Genomic DNA, 24,195 nt, shown 5'->3' with positions numbered 1-24,195 from the left:
GAGTCAACACTCTTGATTATAATTAAAGAGCTTTGACCAAAGGTCAAGGCGCCTTAATTATAGCCAAGTCTCTCCAACCGAAGTTGGCACATCTTGGTTAACCGGGGTTAACCCTCTTGGCGCATGCCAAGTCTTGTTGACCGAAGTCAACACTCTCTGACCGCAGTCAGGTTTACTTGACTAGAGTCAAGTATCTTTGACCGTAGTCAATCCTTTGACCATTAAAATAACTCTTTGACCGTAATTAACACATATAAAACTCTTTAATTATGATCAAATAAATGGTCAACTGTACTTTGACTTAGGATATTTACATTTGGTGACATCCCCTCGGCTTCTATTCAGTTGACCTCAACTGAAAAGCTTCCTTGTAAACATCCAAAAGCTGTGGATGATCGGATAACATGTCTTCGTCCATCCACTTGGCATCTAATGCCGTATAATTCTTGAATTTTACAAGATACCTGTAAAATTCCTTACCCTGAGGGCCTTTACGTACAATATGGTACACAATTTGCTCTGGCTGAAGGACTTCCTCCAGCTCATCCACTTCTGGTGGATCTTCTGATACTGGTTCTGTAGGCTCTGGTCCCTGGAATTTCTTTAGAAGACTCACATGGAATGCATTGTGAATCCTCCAATGCTCTGGCAATCCTAATCTGTATGCAACCTCATTTATTCTTTCTGTAACCCTGAAAGGGCCATAGTATCTGGGAGATAACTTTGCATACACTTTCTGTTTGCCTTTAAACTTGCGGAGCCTAGCTTTTTCAAACCTTAAAAGTATCCAGTCCCCTTCCTTGAGATCTAGCTGTCTCCTATGTTTATCTGCAGCCCTTTTATGTTTCTCTTGAGACCTTTCAATTGCTGTCCGGACTTGGCTGTAAGCTGTCTGGAGGTCTCTTACAAACTGATCAGCTGCAAATATTTCATCTTTAGTCCTCAATATAGGTGGCAAAATCACCTTCCCATATATGACTTCAAAAGGGGCTTTCCCTGTAGAGCTATGTACTGTATTATTGTAAGCAAACTCTACTAAGGGTAGGTACTTTTCCCATTCTGAACTCTGGTCACCCACGTAGCATTTCAGCATATCCAAAATGGTAGAATTTGCTACTTCACTTTGACCATCTGTCTGGGGATGGAAAGAAGAAGAAAAATTCAGATTCGTCCCCATGTTATCAAATAAAGCTCTCCAGAATAGACTGGTCATTCTGGGATCTCGATCACTAACAATGGACTTAGGCATACCATGATGTTTAAAGATCTGTGCCATGAACAGCTTAGCCATATGATCTGCCTTTATGGTTTTACGAACCGGAAGGAAATGAGCTTGCTTGCTGAATCTATCAATGATAGTCCAAATCCCATCATTCCCTGACTTTGATCTCGGCAAATCAAAAATAAAGTCCATTGTAATATTTTCCCATGGTGCCTGAGGCACGGGAAGAGGCATAAGTAGGCCAGGTGCCTTCTGTCTATCATACTTCATTTTCTGACACGTAAGGCATTCAGTAACAAACTGATGTATATCTTTCCGCATTCCTGGCCAAAAGAAATACCTCTCTAGTGCTAGAGTTGTTGCTGTAATTCCTCTATGTCCAGCATAGGGAGGTGCATGGCATTCCTCCAAAATCTTTTTCCTCATCTCCTGGGTGATGCATAGGCAATCATCTTTCATTAGATACCCATCTTTCACGGAATAGTGACTGGTGGATTGCCCCTCTTGCATTTGCTGTAAAATTTCACCAAAATCGGCATCACGAGCATATTGTTCCCTCATGCCTTCCAGGTCCTGATGATAAGCAATAGTTACATTATTGACCTGGGGTCTTCGGGACAAGGCATCTGCCACTCTGTTCCGAATTCCTGGAGTATGGACAATCTGAAAATGATACATTGACAGCATGTTTGCCCATTTCATATGCTTCTCTGAAAGCTTCGTCTGAGTCAAAAAGTATTTCAGACTTTGGTGATCTGTTTTGACAGTAAAATCTGCACCCAAAAGATAATGTTTCCATGTATGGATGGCATGAATTACAGCCAATAGCTCTTTCTCATAGATTCCTAAATATCTTTCCGCATCCCGAAGTCGTCTGCTTTCATAGGCTACTACATGACCATTTTGATGCAATGCAGCCCCAACACATTCTCCACAAGCATCGCAATCCACATCAAAAGACTGATACAGATCCGGAACTACCAGAATAGGCTCTGTAGTCAACTTTTCCTTGAGTGTATTGAATGCTTTCTTCTGTGATAATCCCCATGTGAAGGCTGCATTTTTCTTAGTGAGGTCATGTAATGGAGCTGCGATATCAGCAAAATGTCTGATAAATCTTCTGTAGTAAGAACACAAGCCTAAAAAGCTTCGAACTTCATGCACAGTTTTCAGCTCTGGCCATTCCTGAATGGCACGGATCTTCGCTGGATCCATTTGTATCCCACTTTTGGATATTATATGCCCCAGATAGTGGATTTCTTCCAGGAAGAATTCACTTTTCTTGCTGTTTGCATAGAGTTGATGATTTCTCAGCTCTTGAAACACTATAGCAAGATGTTCTCTGTGCTCTTCCTCTGTCTTAGAAAAAACTAAGATATCATCAAAGAAAGTACCCGTAAAATGCCTGTACTTCCGGAAGATGCGATCCATCATTCTATTGAATGTGGCTGGAGCATTTGTCAACCCAAAAGGCATCACTAAGTATTCATACAACCCAAATGTTGTGCGGAATGCTGTCTTATGCACATCCTGAGGCTGTATCCTCACTTGGTGGTAGCCACTCTTTAAGTCTATCCTGCTGAAAACTAAAGCTTCATTTAACTGATCCAGGACATCATCAATACGCGGAATAGGGAATCTATTCTTGATGGTCATTTTGTTCAGTGCGCGATAATCGACGCACATACGGAATGAACCATCTTTCTTCTGTACTAACAGTACAGGGGAACAAAAAGGAGACGAGCTGGGCTGAATCAACCCTTTGGACAGCAAGTCTTGTACCTGAGCCATAATCTCCTCTCTCTGAGTCGCACTGACTCTATAAGGGGGTCTGTTTGGTGGCTCACTACCAGGCATTAACTCTATCTGATGATCTTCTGGTCTCTCTGGGGGTAACTCCCCTGGCAAAACATCAGAAAAGCAATCTTTAAAGTTTACCAGAAACTGAAATCTATCTTTGTCTGCATCATTCATTTCAGCATGCATATCATTCTCTTTTTCTTTTACAAAAACCATGTACGCAGAAATTGCAGACTTTATTGCTTTACCACATGAAACATCAGATACAATGGGGATAGTGTCCCCTTTATTCCTGGCAATTACACGCTGATTTTTCCCCCTATGCACAAATTCCAGCACTCTTTCAGGAAGAGTCAACTTCACTGCCTTGCGGTGAAACCAAGGCATCCCCAAAACTACATCATAATGTTTCAGTGGAGAAATGAAGAAGTCTTCCTGATCCACATAACTCTGAACATGAAGACGGAGCTTCCCTATCAAGGGAGTAACTGGCACAGGATTCCCACAAAACATTTGATCGGCATCCAAAGCCCTGCCTAACTCTTCCGTCTTTATTCCCAGCCTCAGGGCTAGATCCTCTGATATGAAATTATCAGTAGCCCCTGGATCAAATAAAATTAGCGCTTGCTGGTCTCTAACTTTGCCCCATGATAGCAGCAATTCTCGTTCTTCTGGGTTCAAAGCATGACCCAGTATATCAGGAATACCCCCCGCCATTGGCTTTTGCGGTCCTCGTGGCTTCTCTGCCTCTTTTCCCTTCGATGATGAAGGCTTTTCTGGGCACTGGGCAGCCACATGCCCCTCTTTACCGCACCTGAAGCATTTCCCATCTCTACGGAATTCCGCTATCTGTTCAGGGGTGAATAGAGATTTGCCCTTATAGGTCTTTGAGAACTGAGTACCCCTCGGCTTCTAAGGCTGAAACCCTTTCTTTTCAGCCTTGGGGGACTCTTTCTTTTCTGATTTTAGAAAATCAGTTTTCTTTTTATCAGCACGTCCTGCATGCAAGGATGGCACTGTAGATGGATCTTGTAGCGGCACAAGACTCGCTACTGAGGCTGAATGCATAAGATCTTGAATATTCTTTGCCCCCAAAGCATTCACTACTGCCTGAATTCTTGGAGTGAGACCTACTCTGTACTTTCTCATCTGGGTACCTTTGGAGATCTTTTTGAACGGTGCAACCTGCAAATAAGCATCCCAGAACTTTTGGTTGTACCCATCCACAGTATCTCCTGCATCCATGTGCAAGCTGTCCCAGTCTTGAAGAACATGGTCTCTAAACTGTTTAGGCATGAACTGCTGGTAGAAGGCTTTCTTGAAGCCCTTCCACTTCCTTGGGGCTGACCCATCTGTAGTCAGTGCACTCCACCATGCACTAGCCGTTGCTGTCAAGTGTAGACTGACCATTCTTAACTTGGAGGATTCTGAAAATCTCTCTGTACCGAATGCAGCATCAAATTGTCTGATAAACTGCAATGCTTTGTCTGTATGACCATACTGTCCATTGTAGGTCATAAACTTAACAGATTTTCCTCCCTCTTTAAATTCCCTGGTCACTTTGGAAGACTTTCTCTTCCCAGACTTCTCGTGTTTCCTTCTTTTCCTAGATGGTTTATCTGATAAGGAAGAAGAAGACACAGAAGTCGAACTCGAGGTAGACGGTGATGGACTAGGAGATCGGTGATGACGCCTCGATCTCTTTTTACTATGGGACCGTCTCCTATGAGATCTATGAGATCTCTCTCTCTCAGACTGTACACGAGAGTGTGCCTCTGGCATTGGCACGTCATATACTGGATTAGGCATAGCTTCTGCTGGAAACAAATGCTGAGCCCTGGGATCCCCTTTAAGATTTTCCAGCTCTTGTATACGAGTGCGTACCATTTGTTCAAATTCTTGTTGAGTTTGTGGCACATTCCTCTGTCTTGGATGCACATCCCTATCTTGAGAATCCCACTGGATAGGTGATTGATCCATATTCTGAGATCTGCAGATTTCTCACACAGTGCGGGTAACTGATGCACTCTATTTTTGCTTTTTCAACAGAAAAAGTACCTCAACAAGAGGTGTTTTGCATTTACAATCTATGCCAGTACTGACTGTCAGTTCAAGGCATATACCCACACAGTTGCCAAAGCATCAACAATTATATTGCCCTTTTCTGGCTGCTGCAGATGGCTTCAAAAGGCATCTGTTTTTCCCTCTTTTTACTGCTCAAAGGCATGCATACTCCTTTTTCTGCAAAGCTCTGTTTTCTCTGCTTTTCTCTGGTTTTCTGCTACTTTTCTGACAGTAAAAGTCTGACAGGCAGGAGAAAATTGATGGCCAAAACTGTCTCTGCAACTGTCTCTTTTTTTTTTTTTAATAAAAATGAAAACAGTAACCAGATGAGTAACTACTGGTTACTCTAACCGACTGTCTGGTTCTGGTCTAGTTAGTCTGCAACTAGACTAACTGGACTGGTTACACCAACCAAGCTGGTCTGGTTAGGCCAGATTAACTGGACCAAAGTTGAACTAACTATATACTGGTTCAACTAACCAGAGTTAATTGACTGCGGTTAACTTAACCAGGGTTTCACTAACCACGGGTCAACCAACCAGGGTTTACTGTACCAGGGTTAACTTAACCACTGGTCTGCCAGGCTGGCTGCCACGTGTCAGTGCCACATCATCTGGTGCACTGTCCGCCACGTGTCAGTGCCACGTCACCTGGTGCACTGTCCGCCACGTGTCAGTGCCACGTCACCTGGTGCACGCGTGAACCTGCTGGCTGCCACGTCAGCACCGCGTCAGTGCCACGTGTCAGATCTGCCACGTCATAATCTCTGCAGCTTCTGGAAACGCGGTCTCCTTGACGGGCGATGGCGAGCTAGGCGTGTAGCGATGGCGATGGCGGCTCAAACCATATGTAATTGTGGCTATGGCTCAGGATTTCGACGAGGGCTGCCCAACGAAACACGTTGATGCAAGAACGCCACCCAGAAATAGCTTTTGACGCGCTCTATCGGATGCTGAATGGAAGGGAGTGAAGAAGTGCCCACGAGCAGTGTTCACCCCTGCAAACCCCTTTCTATTCCGTCAGATATGCGCTGTCAGGCATCAGATGTGCGCCGTCTGATATGCGCTGTCAGGCATCCTTTACGCAACCGATCTATTTCGTCATTTCTTTTGCCATCAGATGTGCGCCGTCTGATATGCGCTGTCAGGCATCCTTTACGCAACCGATCAATCTGAACTTAGGGGCTTTCGTGCATTTACAGGTTTCGAAATAAACATTCCTGTCCCTTCACACTTGAAGCCCCAGACCTTCCAGCTGCCACCTCTTGGGCCAACGCCATCCTTTCTTCGGAATCAACCTCTCTCTTTACTCTCTTGCTGGATCGTCACAGCCTGAGAAAGCTATGAACCTTGGCTCTGATACCAATACAACCGAACTGGGGGAACAGCTATGGCTTCATAAAAAAACAGACAGAATCCTACTCTCCAAAGCTCTCCCTCACTCCCTCTCTCTGAAGATACACTAGGGCCCAGGACAAATTGTCGGGCTGGACCCCCCCGAAGGTCTTTATTCATTTCAGAAATTCTGTTACAGAAGTTCAGCTTAGAGCTGTCTCGTAAGTCTCTCCCTTTAAAACATGAAAAGAATCCTTCTTTTACAAGAGCTTCAAGCCCTATTCAAATTGGCAACATGCCACTTGTCTAAAATCTAGACTAAAACCTATTACAAGCCTCTAAGGGCTATTCTGGAGTCTTCAAAGCTCTCGGTCACACGAACCGCTTCCTGGATGCTTGTCAGGCTCCCATTTCGCTTAGGAAAAATAATCCTTCCTAGTACCTGCAACAATTAATTAAAGCGCACCACCATGGTACCCGTTAATTGTTAGCGCTTTGCATGCAAATAACACACTGTGGACTAATCCTAGTCACGGTGGGCGTCCCCACTGAACACATGTGCACATCTAAACAAATATATATATATATAAATATATATATATATATTTTCTCTGGTTGACTGGAGTCAACACTCTTGATTATAATTAAAGAGCTTTGACCAAAGGTCAAGGCGCCTTAATTATAGCCAAGTCTCTCCAACCGAAGTTGGCACATCTTTGTTAACCGGGGTTAACCCTCTTGGCGCATGCCAAGTCTTGTTGACCGAAGTCAACACTCTCTGACCGCAGTCAGGTTTACTTGACTAGAGTCAAGTATCTTTGACCGTAGTCAATCCTTTGACCATTAAAATAACTCTTTGACCGTAATTAACACATATAAAACTCTTTAATTATGATCAAATAAATGGTCAACTGTACTTTGACTTAGGATATTTACATTTGGTGACAAGAATAGTGTTTGAATGTACTTCTGTTAAAGAAGATTGCTAAGCCCATAAGGGTGAAGGGTGTCAAGCCATCCGATATGTCAGCTGATGACTGGGAAGAGCTTGATTTGTCCGCGAGGGCAGCTATCATGCTCACTATTTCAGACACTCTTGTGTTCAATGTACAGGCTGAAAAGACCTCTTATGGTCTATGGCAAAGACTAGAAGAATTATATGCCCAAAAGAGCTCAGCCAGTAAGGTTTATTGGCTGAAGAAGCTGGTTGATCTTCGCATGAAGGAAGGTACAGCTATGACCTCACACTTGAGTGAGTTCAATGCTATCTTTACACAGCTGATTGCACAGGGGCTGAACCTTGATGAGGAGTTCAAGGCTACTTTCTTGTTGTGTACCCTTCCTGAGAGTTGGGACACTTTCAAGACCACCCTATCAAACTCGAATGCCACTCTTATTTATGCTGATGTAGAGAGCTCTCTCCTTATGGAGGAGATGAGCAGGAAGAATAATGCGGGCAGCAAGTCTTCAAGTGCTTTGCAGGTACAGGATAGAGGCAGGACTCAGCAGAAGGGGAGATCTGCTAGTAAGTCCAAATCCCGCAGTCAGTCCCGTGGCAAAAAGGATATAGAATGCTTTTATTGTGGCAAAAAGGGACATGTGAAGTCGAAGTGCTTCAAGTTCATACGGGATCAGAAAGCCAAGAAGGCTGAAACAAAGGATGCAGGAAATGCAAGCAAAGGCAAAGGCAAGGCCAAGGCAGATGACTTGGATGCAGTGAATGTTGCAGCAGAGGACAGTGACAGTGACATACATGATGTTTTATGCTCTTCTGCTGTAATAGCACATGCTTTGGTTATTGATGGCCATGACATGCACACCTGGCTCTTGGATTCAGGTGCCTCTTTTCATGTTACACCTCATAGGGAGTGGTTTACTTCCTACACAGGTACTCATGGAGTTGTTCATCTTGGGAACAACTATGCATGTCAGATTGCAGGGATTGGCAGTATACAGATAGTACTTCCTGATGGACAGTCATTTATGCTTGATGGCGTTCGCCATGTGCCGCAAATCAAGAAAAATCTGATTAGCACTGGCTTATTAGATGACAGTGGTTACCACACCACATTTGGGGATTCCAAATGGGTGATTACTGATGGCCAGACTGTAGTGGCTGAGGGTTTCAAGAATGATACCTTGTACTCTCTTTATGTTTCCAGTGTGGGTAATCATGTTGTTGCCATAACCGAGCTGCCAAAGGTTTCATTGTGGCATAGCCGGTTGGGACACATGTCTGTTAAAGGAATGCAAGAACTGTCACGCTTGGGTTATCTGCCGCCTCTCTCTTTTTCAGATTTGCCTACTTGTGATCATTGTATTTTTGGCAAGCATTCTGTGACTCCTCATAAGAGGAGAACTCCCCAGAATAGAGCACCACTTGATCTAGTGCACACTGATTTGTGTGAGATGCCACAGTTATCACTAGGGGGTGCAAAATATTTTATTACTTTCATTGATGATGCCACACGTAAGGTGTGGGTCTATTTCTTGAAGCATAAGGGAGATGCCTTAGATGCTTTCAAGAGGTTTGTCGCTCAGGTTGAGAATCGGACAGGTCGTAGGCTGAAATGCCTCAGATCCGATAATGGGGGTGAGTATGTGTCACATGCTTTTGTGCAGTTTTGCCAAGCTAAGGGCATCAAACAGGAACTCACAGCCCCTCATAATGCATCTCAGAATGGTGCAAGTGAGCGGATGAATCGAACTGTTCAGGAGAAAGTTCGATGTATGTTGTCTTATGCTGCATTACCCCATGGCTTTTGGGCAGAAGCCGTGCAAACAGCAGTTCACATTATTAACAGGTCGCCAAACAAGGCTTTGGAGTTGAAAGTGCCAGAGGAGGTGTGGTCTGGCAAGCCACCCTCATATAAGCACTTACGTGTATTTGGCTGCGAGTGTTTTGCTCATGTACGCAAAGAACTACGCACCAAACTAGATCCAAAGTCTATCAGATGCATCTTTATGGGTTATGGTGACGAAGGTGAAATGGGGTACAGGTTATGGGATCCCGTTAAACGGAAGATTATACGCAGCAATGATGTCATCTTTAAAGAAGATAGTGTACACAAGGAACCCGTGCAACCTGTTGAATACAGGAGGGTTATTTATGATGATGTTGGACAGCAAAGAATGCCCATTTATATGCAGCAGCAGCCTGCTGCAGATCACCCTGTTCAAGAGGGTATACAGGCTGAAAATCAGCCAGATAATTTTGCCAATGATGCACCACTGGATATGCCAGCAGATGGAGCTGTAGCACAGCCAGATATGGTGGTACAGCCACCTGTCATGCATGAAGAACAGGCTGGACAGCAGCCTAATCCGGAACATTTTGTTAGAAGGAGCTCCCGTGCACAACGGCCTCCTGCCAGGTTTGTTCCAGGAGCCAATAATGTGACTGATTTTATCATGCTGACAGATTGTGGTGAGCCTTCCAGCTTCAAGGAAGCTATGGGAAGAGCAGAGAAAAAGAAGTGGGAGAAAGCCATGCAGTCAGAAATGGACTCCCTACTTCAGAATGATACATGGGACTTGGTGCAGTTACCTGCAGGCAGAAAGGTTTTGCCATGCAAGTGGGTTTACAAAGTCAAAGTGGATTCAAATGCTTTACCTCGGTATAAGGCCAGATTGGTTGCCAAGGGATTTAAGCAGGAGAAGGGCATTGACTTTGATGAGATTTTTTCCCCTGTAGTCAAAATGACTACTTTGAGAGCAGTGTTAGCTCTTGTTGCTCATGATGACATGGATTTATGTCAGATGGATGTGAAGACAGCTTTTCTTCACGGAGATCTACATGATGAGATCTATATGAGTCAGCCAGAGGGATATGCTGTTAAAGGGAAAGAGCAGCTTGTGTGTAAGCTCAAGAGAAGCTTGTATGGACTCAAGCAAGCGCCAAGGGAATGGTACAAGAAGTTTGATGCCTTCATGCAGTCCCAAGGGTATCATCGGTGTGAGACCGATCATTGCTTATACACCAAAAGGGCAAAGGATGGCAGTTTGATGCTACTCATTCTATATGTGGATGACATGCTTATTGCCAGTAAATCTCAGCATGAGATTAGTGCTTTGAAGAAACAACTGCATAAGTCTTTTGACATGAAAGACTTGGGTGATGCAAATCATATTCTTGGCATGCGTATTACTCGTGACAGGTCCAAGGGACTTTTGTTTCTGTCACAGAAAGAGTACATTGACAAAGTACTGCAGAGGTTTAAAATGGAGGGGGGGAAGTCCATTAGTACCCCGTTGCCTCCACATTTAAAACTCAGCAGTAAGGACAGCCCCAGATCAGATGATGATAAGGCTGAAATGGCCAAGGTTCCATATGCATCTGCAGTTGGATCTTTGATGTATGCCATGGTTGCCACTCGTCCGGATATTGCTTTTGCGGTGGGAGTCATCAGCAGGTATATGGCAAATCCAGGCAAGCGGCATTGGGAAGCAGTGAAAGGTGTCTTGAGGTATCTCAAAGGTACCAAAGACTTGTGCATATGCTATGGTAGGCAGGATGCATTGGTGCATGGTTTTACAGATTCAGACTATGCAGGGAATGCAGATAACCGGAAGTCTACTACCGGTTATATTTTCACATTTGCAGGAGGTGCTATATCATGGGTGTCTCGGTTGCAGAAATGCATTGCACTGTCAACCACAGAAGCTGAATATGTTGCAGCCACTGAGGCTTGCAAGGAAGCAATATGGCTTACTCGGCTGGTGGGAGATTTGGGCATTACAGGTGACATGCCAGTTTTGCATTGTGATAGTCAGAGTGCTATCATGTTGGCAAAGAATCCGGTCTTTCATCAGAAGACCAAGCACATAGAAGTGAAATATCATTTCATCAGGGAGGTACTGGAAGACAAGCGTCTTGAGCTTGTGAAAGTACATACTGATGACAATCCTGCAGATTTGCTCACTAAGAGTTTGCCTACAGAGCGGTTTGCACATTGCCGCCACATCATGGGATTAGGATGAGACCATTCTTACTTTATGGTCCTGTATACAGTAACTGTATATTGCTGTAATTTTTATTCTTTTCTCCCCTTTAGGCACATTGGCCTTTAGGTGGGAGGTTGTTGGGGGTAAAGGCACATTGCCAACCCTTAGTTAAAGAATTAAAGATAGGACACCTATGACTGTCTTAAGACAGTCATAGGGTAAACCTAATCCTAATAAAACATAAGTGAGTTTTGTGGTGTGACTCACTCATCACTTCACACCCGCACTAGTGTGTCACTCTCTCTCACTCTCACTCTCTTGCTCTCTTCCACTTCTCTTCCCCCCTCACACTTACAGTGACCTTGAGCTATTGAAACCTCTAGCCACAAGGTTTGCTTACATGTTCATAGTGGTGGAGAGGCTTGTGCGAGTGCGCCAGGGCTTGTTGCGCACGGTTGTGTCTCGGGAGTGGGGAGATTGGGATGATAGAGGCCAAGCAAAGTCTATCAAATTTTTTCGCATGATCATGGATGAGTCTTGGTGGAATCAAGCGGAGGCATTAATCAAATCGATTAATCCTATCTACACGGTGCTTTGCATCACGGACACGGAGGGAAGCACATTAGGGCTCTTGTACGAGTTTATGGACAAGATTAGAGAGGCCCTCAACAGAAACACTTCCCTATCGCCTGATAAGTAAGACTTTTTACTTTTGTAATATGTATAATTATTGCAGTTACTAAATTGCAATTTGTTATCATGAAGCCTGGAATTTTCAGATATATATTATGTATGTACTATTATCTATAGTCTATGAATTTTGCATGCATAATGCATTCTAATTTCTTGTGGCATGATTTAGGGTTGAGTCCATCTGTGCTATATGGAATAAGCGATGGAATTGGTTCCACCGCCCAATCCATGCGGTGGCACATGTATTGCATCCGCTCTGGCGCAGTCAAGAGCAATATGAGAATGACGAGTTGGAGGAGGGGATGCAACAGTATCTACAAAATTGGACGGGTGGTGATTTGGAGATGCAACGAAGAATGGAGGATGAACTTCTATTATTCCGCAATCACAGCCTCTCCTTTGGTCGACCTACGGCTAGGCTCCAAGAGACACAGTTGCAACCTGTCTCCTAGTGGAAGAAATATGGCAACTGTACTCCTACTTTGGTAAGAGTCTAAGAGACAAGTTCCAACGCCACTAGTTAGAGCTTAGTCGTTAAGTAATTTGAAGTTTTATCTACTACAAATATGTTTAAAGTTATCAAGTTCCTAATACTTATCTCTGCTTAATTGGCTTATGGTAGAAACACCTTGCTATACGTGTTCTCTCACAGGACTGCAGTTCCGGTCCTTGTGAGAGGAACTCGAGCACTTGGGCCCTCTTTCACACAAAGAAGAGGAACAGATTGAGCACGGCTCAATTGGAGCGGTTGGTGTTTTGTCATTGCAACCTCCGTCTCCTTGAGTTCGCCGCAGGCTAATCCGAACCTCGCCAAGTGAATGTAGACAAGGCGGACGTGGAGAAGATGAAGGCCATACCAGATATCCCACGGGAGGAGCTGGACATATACACCATGTTGTATGAGGAGCTGTCAGCACCAGCACACCACACACGATCATACACTCAACCATCTGGAGATGGTGCTAGTACTTCAGTTGCACCCGATGGCCCTGATCCTGATGTTGATGATTCTTCTTCAAACAATGACACAGATGCCTCAAGCTTATCTGAAGACGCAAAGGATGACGATGACGAGGAGTCCATGGATGATGCAGATGATCAGTAATCCTGCTGCTTTTTTATATATCATCCATGGGTGCTTTTATTTTGAGTCTTGCATGACTCATGAGTCATGATCATGAAATTTGTGGATCATGAATCATGATCATCTATGGAGTCTGGACATTGGATACTTTCAAGTTTCAAGTTTCAAGTTTCAACTTGTGTGCTAAGTTTCAAGTACTTCAAACTTCTAAATTTCAGATTCTTGTAATGCCAAACTTGTTAGTCATGACTCATGATACATGTTGATTTCAGATTATTGAAGCATCATTCAAGAATTTAGAATCATAGAGGCATGAATGATGCATTGATGCTTGAAGGCCGAAGCTTCAAGTATAGATAATTGTAATTTGTATTATGTATGATTTGCACTCTATTGATAATTATATTATGTATAAAAAATAAATTTTTTTACATAAATTGAATCATATTGCCGTTTCTTCCGTTTTCGTTTTGGCGGGACCCGGAAACTCCGTTTCTTCCGTTTCCGTTTCGGCTGGTAACTATGGCCGCAGGCATTGGGAGGCTTGGGTGTCATTGATCCAGAGATGCAGAGCAAGGCCCTTCTGGGCAAGTTGGTGGTCCGTGGCCTCACCCCAGGTACAGAGCCTTGGAAGCTCCTCCTACAGCGAGGGCTTCTGAGGAGCACCCCACGTACTAGGGGACAGTGGCAGCCTTCACATAGATGGATCTTCTCAGAGGCCCCCCTTACGGGGAAGGGCTCCCCCCTGATGAGGAGTCTTGCAGAGACTAGCAGGGGGTCTCATCTGTGCTCCGCCCAAATGCAAAGAGGAGTTTGAGCGCCAGCCCCTTATGTGGCACCCAGAGATCAGAGGTCAAGAGGGACGTATGCTCCGACAGCGGACTCACATTGGTTGGGCACAGTGGGACAGTGGTCCAGCAGGGTCCTTTGGCTATTGGAGCAGACTACCTATGGAGACAGAGGCGAGGCTTGACGCCCTAGTGCATCTGCGAGAGACAGGGCAGCGGATGGGCGAGATTGACTAGTCATTCCTAAGTCCTGGTGGGAAGGACTTCACATTTGGAGAGACAGCAGATGGTTGGGGCAGTTTTCCCGTACTAGTGTTCCCTTGAGGATGTTGATGCAGCGCGGCAGCACGCACCCTGGCTTCTTCCGTGTAGGACCTGGAGGCCTACTTCAGCCACTCACTGAGAGAGACCCCGAGATGGATGGGAGTCTTGATGGGATTCACTGGCAGATGATCAGAGTGGTAGGACGTTTGGGGAAGGAGTGGCACATTGATCCTCCCAATATCTCAGAGCAAGACGCCTCTAGATGGCGCCTTTGGCTGTGGGAGGGTAGACCCCTGAGGGGAGTGGTTCTGGCCCTCCAAGGGCAGCCTAGCTAAGCCGGTGGATGAGGTGACCTTTTCCTACACCTAGATGGCGCCTTTGGCTGTGGGAGGGTGGACCCCTAAGGGAAGTGGTTCTCGCCCTCCAAGGGCAGCCTAGCTGAGCCGGTGGATGAGGTGACCTTTTCCTACACCACACGGATTGGCAGGAGGCTTCAGATGGACTCGTCGAGGTGGCCCCCTCGAGGGAGAGACATTGGGTGACCCAGAGAGTGCCTCGAGATATTTGCTCCAGGCTTTGGACACGGTTGTGGTCTAGCTTGCGGCCAAGGAAGATCTCATACTTCTTCTGGCTGGCCGCCCACGGAGGCTTGCCCATCGGACCGTGGTTGGAGCAGATGCGAGTGGAGGGGCAGTGCCATTGTTGCTCCGATGGTGTCTTGGAGACTATCCCGCATTGCCTGTGGAGCTATCGTAGCGCAGCGAGGATTTGGATGGGAGCCCTCAGGATCATGACACGTATGCAAAGTCTTCATAGAGACTACACCTGGGGGATGGTGGCTTGGTTGACAGAGGGAGGACACGCGTTTCAGATTGATGAGGTCTCCCCAGCCTACCGGATACCGTGTCAGAGCATCCAGAGGATTGCACTCCACGAGGCAGTCCCTCCTGACAGCCTAGCTCCTCCTCCTCCTAGGGAGGGCAGTGTTTGAGAGGTGGTAGCCAGCATCACGGCTTGGAACATTTGGGTGGCTCGCTGCAGTCTTGTGATGGGTGAGCACCCGGTTCCACCCTCAGCTACCCTAGTTTGCCATCTGGCAAGATATCATTTACACTCTACGGTCCACCTAGAAGCGTGGGACTCCAGGCTCCAGGGCGACTATCGAGAGGCGTGCTCGTTATTGCAAGGCTTGGCCTGCAAGAGTTGTCTACATCTTCACTCCGCGAGGGATTCGCTGGCTGTATAGTCCCCCCACTTGGCTGTTAGCCCAGTCCCAGAGATCCCCTGGGCAGTGAGCTGGGTTTCTCTGGAACAGGCTGGTTTCTTTCTTTCAGCCTTTTCCGGTTTTTTCCGTACTCAGCACCTTCAGGGCTGCTGTCTTGTATGAAATCTTTCAAGCATTAATAGAAGGTTCCTTTCTTTGAAAAAAAAATTTTTTGACCGGGCTGTTTTTGTCCTTCTGTCCACAACTGTGAATATACTATTCCATCCTTTGGCTGTAGTAGGCAAACCCACAATAAAATCCATACTTATGTGAGTCCGCTTTCCCTCAGAGATAGGTAAGCGTTGTAAAAGGCCTGCTGGAAGTGTGTTCTATTTTGCTGGCAATGCACACAGCCCTTAACATAAGTCATGACATCTTTCCCTAACCCCTTCCAATAGAAGCTTTGCTTTACTTTGTCATAGGTCTTACCCAAACCAATGTGTCCAGCCATTGGTGCGCTATGCATCTCTTCCAAAATCAGTTGCTTGAAAGAAGAATGAGGGACCAAATATACTCTATCCATATACCATAAAAGATCATTCTTTAAGGCATATTGAGGGTAATCATGTATAAGTCTGATCATCCTCTGCTTCTCATCTACCCCCTTCACAGACAAGGAAAGCTTCCAAAACTGTTTGATGTAGTGTCTAACTGAGCCAGTTTGGACTAGGTCATACAACTGACACACAAACTGACCAACAATTAGAGGGGAGCGGAATGTAATCACCATTTCATGTTTGAATTCTTCCCATGTCGCCATAGCTGGTCTAAGTTCACTGTCCACTTCCTGAAGGTAATGCCTCCACCATGTGTGGGCATAATCCTCAAAATGAAGAACTGCAAACTAGATTTTGGCAGCATCACTTCTTGGAGTTAATTTAAACTAGTCTTCCAGCTAACTTATCCATTCCTGCAGCTCATTGTGTGAGTTGGACTCATCACTCTCCTTTGAATTTCTGCAGGACAATCTTGTCCTTGTAGGCCTTGCCTAACCCTGACCCTTGTCTAATATCCTTCTGAACATCACCTTGGGTAGCCTTCACAAACTGAGTAAAGGTCATGGCTTCTCTCACCTCAGGGTCTAATTGGTTGTAGGCCAACAATTACTGAGTCAAGAACTCACCCCTCTTCAGGGAGGCCTGATACACTTTGGATGGGCTGGGCACACCATCAAGACTTGTCCCCTGGACTGGACTAAATTCTGAAACTCCTGACTGAGTTATATTCCATGAGGGTACAGATCTTGGAGATTGTTGTGGATGTGACTTTCTAGCATCAGCCATGAATTCACTCCTACTTGGGTTCAATCCAGCCTGTCCCAGTTCCATAGACTTCTTAGGTGAATCATCCTTGGCAATCTCCTTACCCTTTGGCTCAAGGCTACTCCTCACTTGGTTCACATCACTTCTCATGGTCCTCAACTAAGTGAAAGCATTATCAAACTTGACCTTAGAGTCTCTTTCCACCCCTTCACCCCTTTGTTCCAGCACTGAGGTGAGTTGACCTAGCTGGCCAAATAACTTTTGTTGCTGGTCCACAAGCTGTTGCATCAATTTGCTCTGTTTGTCCATCATTTGTCCATGCTGCTCCAACATGACTGCCATAAGACCTTCAAGATCCAGTTTGTCCTTGTGGTGAGGGGACTTGGTAGGTGAATGGTTAGGGGATCTTGAAGATGGACTTGCCTCTTCTTGCTCCTGGTCACTGGTCTCAGCATCCTCCATAGGTGTCACTGCTTCAACTTTTCCCATTAATTGGGCTGCTTCATACTCAGCCTCAGGTCTAAAGTCCCTTGTAGCCTTGCCCTTCCTAGAATCAGATCCGGACCTCCTTGGGGCCATAGAATTCAGGAACAAATTATACCACTTTCCAAGACTCAGATTATCTGGAGCTGATTAGAGCCCTGTTTAGAACACTGTTTAGGGCTTGTTTAGTGCACTGTTTGAACAGAAACCCTCTGTTTAAAACACTGTTTGGATCCCTTTTTGAATGCTGTGCACAGAGACTGTTTAGCAGCACTGTGTAAACTCAGATGCTCTGCTGAACAGGTAATATTCTGCCATGGTACTGTATAGGACTGATCAGTAATTATCACTGGACATGATAGAAGAAATGACTCACACCTGGCAGATGCACAGCAATTTTTCCTAATTCCGAGATTTTGATGGCTCCATTGCCACTGATTGCTGCAGTTTAGGCATAGAAAGGATAGAATAGAGCAATATAAAACATAGATCTGAATATCCCCAATTTTCTAGGGTCTTATGGAATAGAAAGATAGTAGAAATAGAAGAACCTCTACTTCATTTGGTATCAGAGCCCTTTTTTGGAATTTTGTGGGTAAATATTCATTATCTTGTCCTGAAATTTGGAGCATCCTATCTTGAAGCCAAGAGCTACCTCTGTGCAAAATTTGATCGCAGGAAGTGCTCTGGATTCTGCTCTGCCACGTGTCAGCCTCTGATCAGCCCTAAATACCAATGTGCTCAGAATTAAATGATTTTGATATCAGTGTGTTCAGCATGATCTCCTGTTCATTAGCCCTCACCAATCTCAGAGAAATTCCTACTTCCAAGCCAGAAATTGCTAGGAAATCAGTGTGCTGCTAGAAGTCTTGATCTGCTGCGATCTGGACAATCACTGCTTCAATTTCTGTTTTGATGGCATGCACTGAGTTGCCTCAGCTGGGGGAACATGTGTACCAGGTTTGGGAGTGATGGATTTCATTTTCCGTATCATTTGCCTTGGAATCTATTCCAGCGGGTACAATTTAGGGTTGCTGCAAGTTTATGGACTACAAGAGATGAGAATAACAAGTACTAGTAGAAAACATAGAAATATGGTGGAGGGAGGGTCACTCTACTTGGAAGAGGGCATCAATGTGCAACTCCATGGGGCTGGCTAGCATCCCTGCTAGAGGGTGCTGTCCCTCTCGAATGTTCAGCTTGCATCACTCTCAATGGAAAGCGTGCACTTGTATTAATGATCCATGGAAATGAAGTACACTGAAGCCCCTTTTATAATTTTGGGAAGTGGGCCAGCAACACCTTTACTTATGGGATTAGTACAACAGCTGCCACATGGCAAGCTCACAATAAAGCCTAGTACCCTACTAATGTGTACAAATAAGTACTGAAGTGTGTACAATAAATGTGACCCCATTTAGATGCTAACTGGGCCCCCATTTGGATAGCTACTGCCAACCCTACTGCAAGTGGGGCCCTTTTCCACCAATGAGTAGTATGGTTTCCTCCAAATTTTTAAGGCCTTGGGTTCAGTGCCTAATCAAAGAATTAGGCCTTTATTTACATGTCCAAGTGAAAGGACCCTTTTTTAGTCCAAATCTCCCCTAGAATTGAATTCATCTGATTTTGATGACCTCCTAAATGGTAAGGTGGGAAATTGCTATTAGTGATGCTTACCCATACAACATTATTCACAAACATATTTGTGAAAGTAAACCTGAGAAAGAACTTGCACCATGTTGGATGGCTTTAGTAAATCTAGCTTCCAAAACTGAGGTGTCCAAAACGCTTATGGCATAATGTGATTAAGTAAGCACCTCGATTGTGATATATAGCTGAAAGTGCTTGTATAGAACTAGCTCATGTTTTAAATATTTTCCTTAGTAAGCAAAGCTGTGCTTATGCTCTCATAATTACCCAAGCATAAGCTAGAAAGGTCCAAAAGAGCAAGTGAAAACAAGGGACGAAAGCCGATCACTAACATATTTCTGCTTTTCCCAGAGTCTCCGTCTGCTTAGTGCTTGGTCTTAAGGCTGACCTAGCTACAAAAAGTAACAAGACAAGCAACTAAGCCTAGAGGTGAACCTACAGAAGGTGTACTCTTGGACAGCCATTGAAAAACATGTAAACTGTTAAGGCAAACAAAATGTAATGGACAACGAAGAGCCCTCTTTCCTAAGCCGTGACAAGCCTATATGATACTGCTATCACCAAAAATGATACTATTGGTGGTTGATCGATTGCCCAATAAATCCAGGAGACATGAGAATTGCAGCGACTATAAGAAAGTTGACCGTCTGGAAAAGAACATGGACAAATGCTTCAAACTTCTCAAAGAAATTCTAACATGAAAGTCTGAACCCAACCATTGTAAAGTGATGAGGGAGGAATTTTGGGGAAGGGCTCCTTGCATAGGCTTGGTGCTCATCTGGAAGACATTGATACTCTACTCTAAAGTCACACAAAGAGGATTTTGAGCAGCTTTCCCATTCGAAGTACTATCCCTTCTACTGAGATAATTGTTACAGACGAACTGTGTTTTGGGAGTAAACGTAGAGGTAGTTCTGCTGCACTCATGTTGTGCTTGTCTGACATACACTCGACATACAGTTCCCATATGGTTGCCATCTTAGGAGGGACAGAAATCTTTGACAGTATCTCACATGCAACTCGGGCCAAGAGCAGTGGGACAGCTCAATTTAGGTGCTCAAACCTTCTTGCACAAATCTGTATAGAATTGTCAATATCTTCCTAAAGAGTTCCAACCATGTATGGACACATTTCCTCACCTCAGTTGTATGCCAAACAAGCACCACATGACTAACTGTCTCACATCACTCTGCAATCACACATTACTCCGTACTCCTGCATAACAAGTATGACTCCAGCGCTCCTAATTGTTCAAAACTATCCCAAGCAAAAACTAGGGATGATGAGAAAGACAAAAGGCCCCTAAGAGACATTCAAACAGAAAACATCGTAAAGCAATCCCTTCTTTATTATATCATTGCAATCACTATCCTCACAAAACACAAATAGCAGCATCCCCTATACATTTAAAATTCAATAGGTGCGCACTCCCATTGCTTCCAGCCATTGGCATTGAACCTCAATTAAAAACACAACATTTGTACATCTATATCTTCCCTTCTTGTTACATTACAAGACGAAACCTACATGTGAGATGATGGAAACCCAGTCCCATCCACGTGGCTTTTCAGATGTAGCACCAAATCTGTCAAAATAACGACGTTTCTGAGCCTTGGTCAGTTTCTCCTTCGTGTCCTTTTTCCCACTATTTGAGTCTTTGCCATCAATTGGATTTCGCGCAGCGCTCAGATCTTCAACGTCCTGCATTCGGTGAGCTCAAAGTACTCTATAAAAAATATGTCCTTGCAAACTTCACAAATGCTTTGTCTTAAGACGATTCATAGCCAGATATCTTAATAAAAAGTAAAGCGTATAAAACTGACTTCAGGCGCGGAGATTGGCTTCATGGAGTGGAACTCTGGGAGCTTATCCTTCAACCACTCCACAAGATTGTAACACATGCTCTCGCCTTTTAAACTCAGTGCCTGCAACAATTCTAGCCTGCTCCAATATTAGATAGAGTATATCGAATCCCTCTCCAAAGAAAGAGGTATTATGAGTCTCTTTTCTGCACATAACAATCTGGAAATTTCTGGTCCGTACATCTGCTTTCTCATAGTCAACAGACTTATTAAAACCATCCTTTGCTGTTCGTATGTGAAGAATTGTGTATTTGCACGTAATAATTTGGCATGACACGGACAAATCAGATGACAAGCTCGAGTTACTTCTCAACTTCACAACAAAAGCTTTCTCCAAATTGCATGCACTCATCGACTGAAGCAGCTCCAAAATCATGATGCCGACCATGAGTTGTTCCTAGACTACACGATATCTCAGTATTAGTGCAGGTCGTCTAGATAGGTTCGTACATACGCATAGATAGTCGGTTCGTCAAATGATAATTGCAAGGGACTAACCAACATGCTCAAATGTGCTCTATATATCGCATTCCCCACCCAGGATTCACAGGCGAAAGGCTACTGCTATGCCAAATTTCCGTAAATGCTTTTGAACGAGACAAAAAGAGCGCTCGTAGTATGGAGAGCCTAGCGCATCCACAAAGCTGTGAATGAAAAAGAGATATGCATAAAACCTACGTTAATGCGGGCAATTCTATGATGAGTCTGTTCAGAGGATCAAAACCTGTTCATGTAGACCTTGCAAAACCGCCTGCTTGACAAAGTCGGGGTAAACATTATTGTTGATGTTACTGACGTCGAAAGTAGGGATGTCGTCAGGATATTGTTCTGGGAGTGATACTTCAACGAACAAAGAGGGGGGAGGGGAAGGATGATCATTCTCAGAGGCAGGATCAACCCTAACTCGGAAGCGATTGTCACTGATTTTGGTGAAGCTGTCGTAGAAGATGGACTCGAGAGCCATCATCTCTTCTTCCACCGCACTCTCCATCTTCAAAATGCCCTCTCAATTCACAGCCTCTCTCTTCGTAGTGAAATACTACATGTTGTTTTCAAAGGTCAACGAAACAGTCTTTTGATGTCTCGAGTCAGCGACCATTTTGACTTTCCTTTCCCTGTCGCCTTCTAAGAGGACGTTCCCCCGGCCTTGCCAAAACATGAGCGTTCCATGCTCGGAGTTATATGCCACTGGTAGATGGTTTTTGAAGCTTGCACTGTTTTTCGAGGGCGAGATCAAGCGCCATTGGTTCTCCATTTTGCAACTTGAAAATGGAGAGCCAATAGAAAGCCACCATCTAGTGCTGGCCTTGGACTGCAGTGAGTTCGATGCTCATGGGCTGGTACAAACTTGGACAAGAGGCCAATCATTATCTGACAGCTCATGAGCTCTATTTCAAACAGAGTTCCGTTCAGATACGTAAACCTCTACAAAGACTTTCATTAAATGCTTCAGATCAATCGATCAATTTTTGTGTGTGAACAAAATCAGAGATCGACACCAATCACGCATCTCCTTTGCGTGTGCACTAAGCCTCAAACATGCCAGCAGTGGAGCTCTTCCCCCTCGTTTGCAGCCCTCGTTTGCAGCTTGCTCACTGCGCCACCCCTGAAATGAGCATTCTACTGAAGACGGGTTTTTCTGCATTCTCCCCAGGCATTTCGGGGATCTACTAATCCGAAAGTCTGGTTTTCTCTTGCATTGTCAAATTCATCTGAAAGTTATCAGTTGAGGAAGCATTCACATTTGTCGGTGACCCGTGGGAACGTCTGCTTGCCAAGGCCTCTCAAATGGGCATTCTTGCTCGACTAGTGTCGAGTGGGAATGTCCTCTAAGAGTTTGCACTGGGAACTCGCAAGAGTGTTAGCCAGTGCCCCTTGTTGCTAGCACCATCTCCATGCCGTTTACCAAAACCAGTTCACAGCAGGTTGAAATGGAGTTGGCGGCCCCTCTTCCCCCCTCACTGCAAGCAACAAACCTTCTGTCCCCCTTTCAATAGCATCCCCAACCGGTTTGCATCTAATGTAGGAGGTCTCGGGTACCCCCAAATTATCTTCCAAAGATGGTATGGTGTTGGTGCTAGGCCACTTGAAAAATGCTATCAGGACTATCCCATTAAAAGCAAAACAACCCTACGAAGCTGGTCTAGGGAGGGTATGGGGACGGCCTCTAATTGTTCTCTTGAGTCAGCAACCATGTTGACTTTCTTTTATTTTTTGGCCCTCTAAGGGTCTATGGAAAGTGCACTAATGTTTCTCTAATCACCTCACTGTTGTTTTTTTTTTGTGGTGAAAAACAAAATTATATTAAGCAAAAATGAAACCACAAAACGTATAAGTATTCAACCTCCTAACTCAGGCAGGCACATACAAGCATTCACTTCATTATTCACATAAAACTTTTTTCTCAACAATTCACAAAACTTGGGGTTTCAAAATTTCGAAGGTTTTTCTTAAGAATTTTCAAAATTTTTAGCTAAAATATAACTAAACTACCTAAAATTTTCTAGGTTTACAGAATCAAGAAATAGTTTTTTCTAAGTAAAAATGAAAATGTTGCAGGTTCATACTATATAGTTTGCAAGTTTTCTATGACCCACTTAAGAAAGTAGCTAGCAAATAATGCAGTATCAAGAGTTAATCATTCTTAAGGAAAGTCTGGTCAGGCTCATCCACTTACGATAGTGGTTACCAATAATGCCATGTTAAGAGTTGATCGTTTTTTAAGCATTGATGTGGCATCTCAACTACTCTTACCACCATAGTGGTTTTACCACCTTATTGCTTCCAAGGGTCAAAAAACATGCGGGTATTGCCTTTGCTTGAGCCCCCCGATCTTGTGAGTTGTAGGGGAAATCAACATAAGGAGCACATTGGGCAAGATTGATGATATCTTGTAGGGCTATGATCCTTCCATCCTCCTCAAATCAATTGCTCAAAATAAAGCATAGAGGGATGCCCAACCATGATGGTAGCAAATTAGTGATCTCTGAAAGCATACTAAGGGATGTGCCATTAGCACTAGTGATATGAGTTATTTGCATGTTCAAGAACACTAACACTCACCGTCTAAAGCAAAAAAGCAATGGCATTAGCACCACTGATATCAGTTATTTGCATGTTCAAGAACACTAACACTCACCGTCTAAAGCAAAAAAGCAATGGCATCAACAAACTCCTGCTCCAGGCTTTCCTAGATGAATTCAACATGTTAACGAGAGACATTTGCCCTTGTAGCTTTTAAGGCCAAGGGTTTTATTGGCTAGAAATTCATGGCATTACTTGGTGATTATTCACTTCCTAATTCCTAAATGATTTTGACTTTAGCTCTTTGATTGAGCAACTTATTGTCCTTAGATTCTATGTTCCACTCTCTATTGCGATACAAGGACAGTGAACTATAAGTTTGTTGATGGTTTCGCCCTTCGATTGGGGCGCTTTCCTTTGGCCTCAGTTGAATCCCCAAAATATCAGTTCTGGGGTT

At 44.4% G+C, this 24,195-nt stretch overlaps 1 protein-coding gene across 1 annotated transcript in view; it reads right to left on the bottom strand.

The window, feature by feature from the left end:
* The window catches only part of LOC147897426 (uncharacterized), a 29,938-nt gene extending 7,957 nt beyond the window's left edge, over window positions 1-21,981 (bottom strand). Inside the window, exons 1-3 of the mRNA XM_087380737.1 lie at window positions 21,439-21,981; window positions 20,676-20,777; window positions 20,380-20,553 (exon numbers count right to left, since the gene is read on the bottom strand). Of these exons, the coding sequence (XP_087236863.1) occupies window positions 20,380-20,553; window positions 20,676-20,777; window positions 21,439-21,705 (543 nt within the window). The 5' untranslated portion in view covers window positions 21,706-21,981. The remainder of the gene's footprint in view (window positions 1-20,379; window positions 20,554-20,675; window positions 20,778-21,438) is intronic.
* Window positions 21,982-24,195: the final 2,214 nt, after the last annotated feature.

The sequence above is a fragment of the Dipteris shenzhenensis genome, chromosome 10 (assembly GCF_047967505.1).
Source record: "Dipteris shenzhenensis isolate YYH24624 ecotype China chromosome 10, Dip_SZ_1.0, whole genome shotgun sequence".
NCBI lineage: Eukaryota > Viridiplantae > Streptophyta > Polypodiopsida > Gleicheniales > Dipteridaceae > Dipteris > Dipteris shenzhenensis.
Note: the sequence above shows the minus strand (reverse complement) of the source record. Positions and strands in the feature narration are given on the sequence as shown.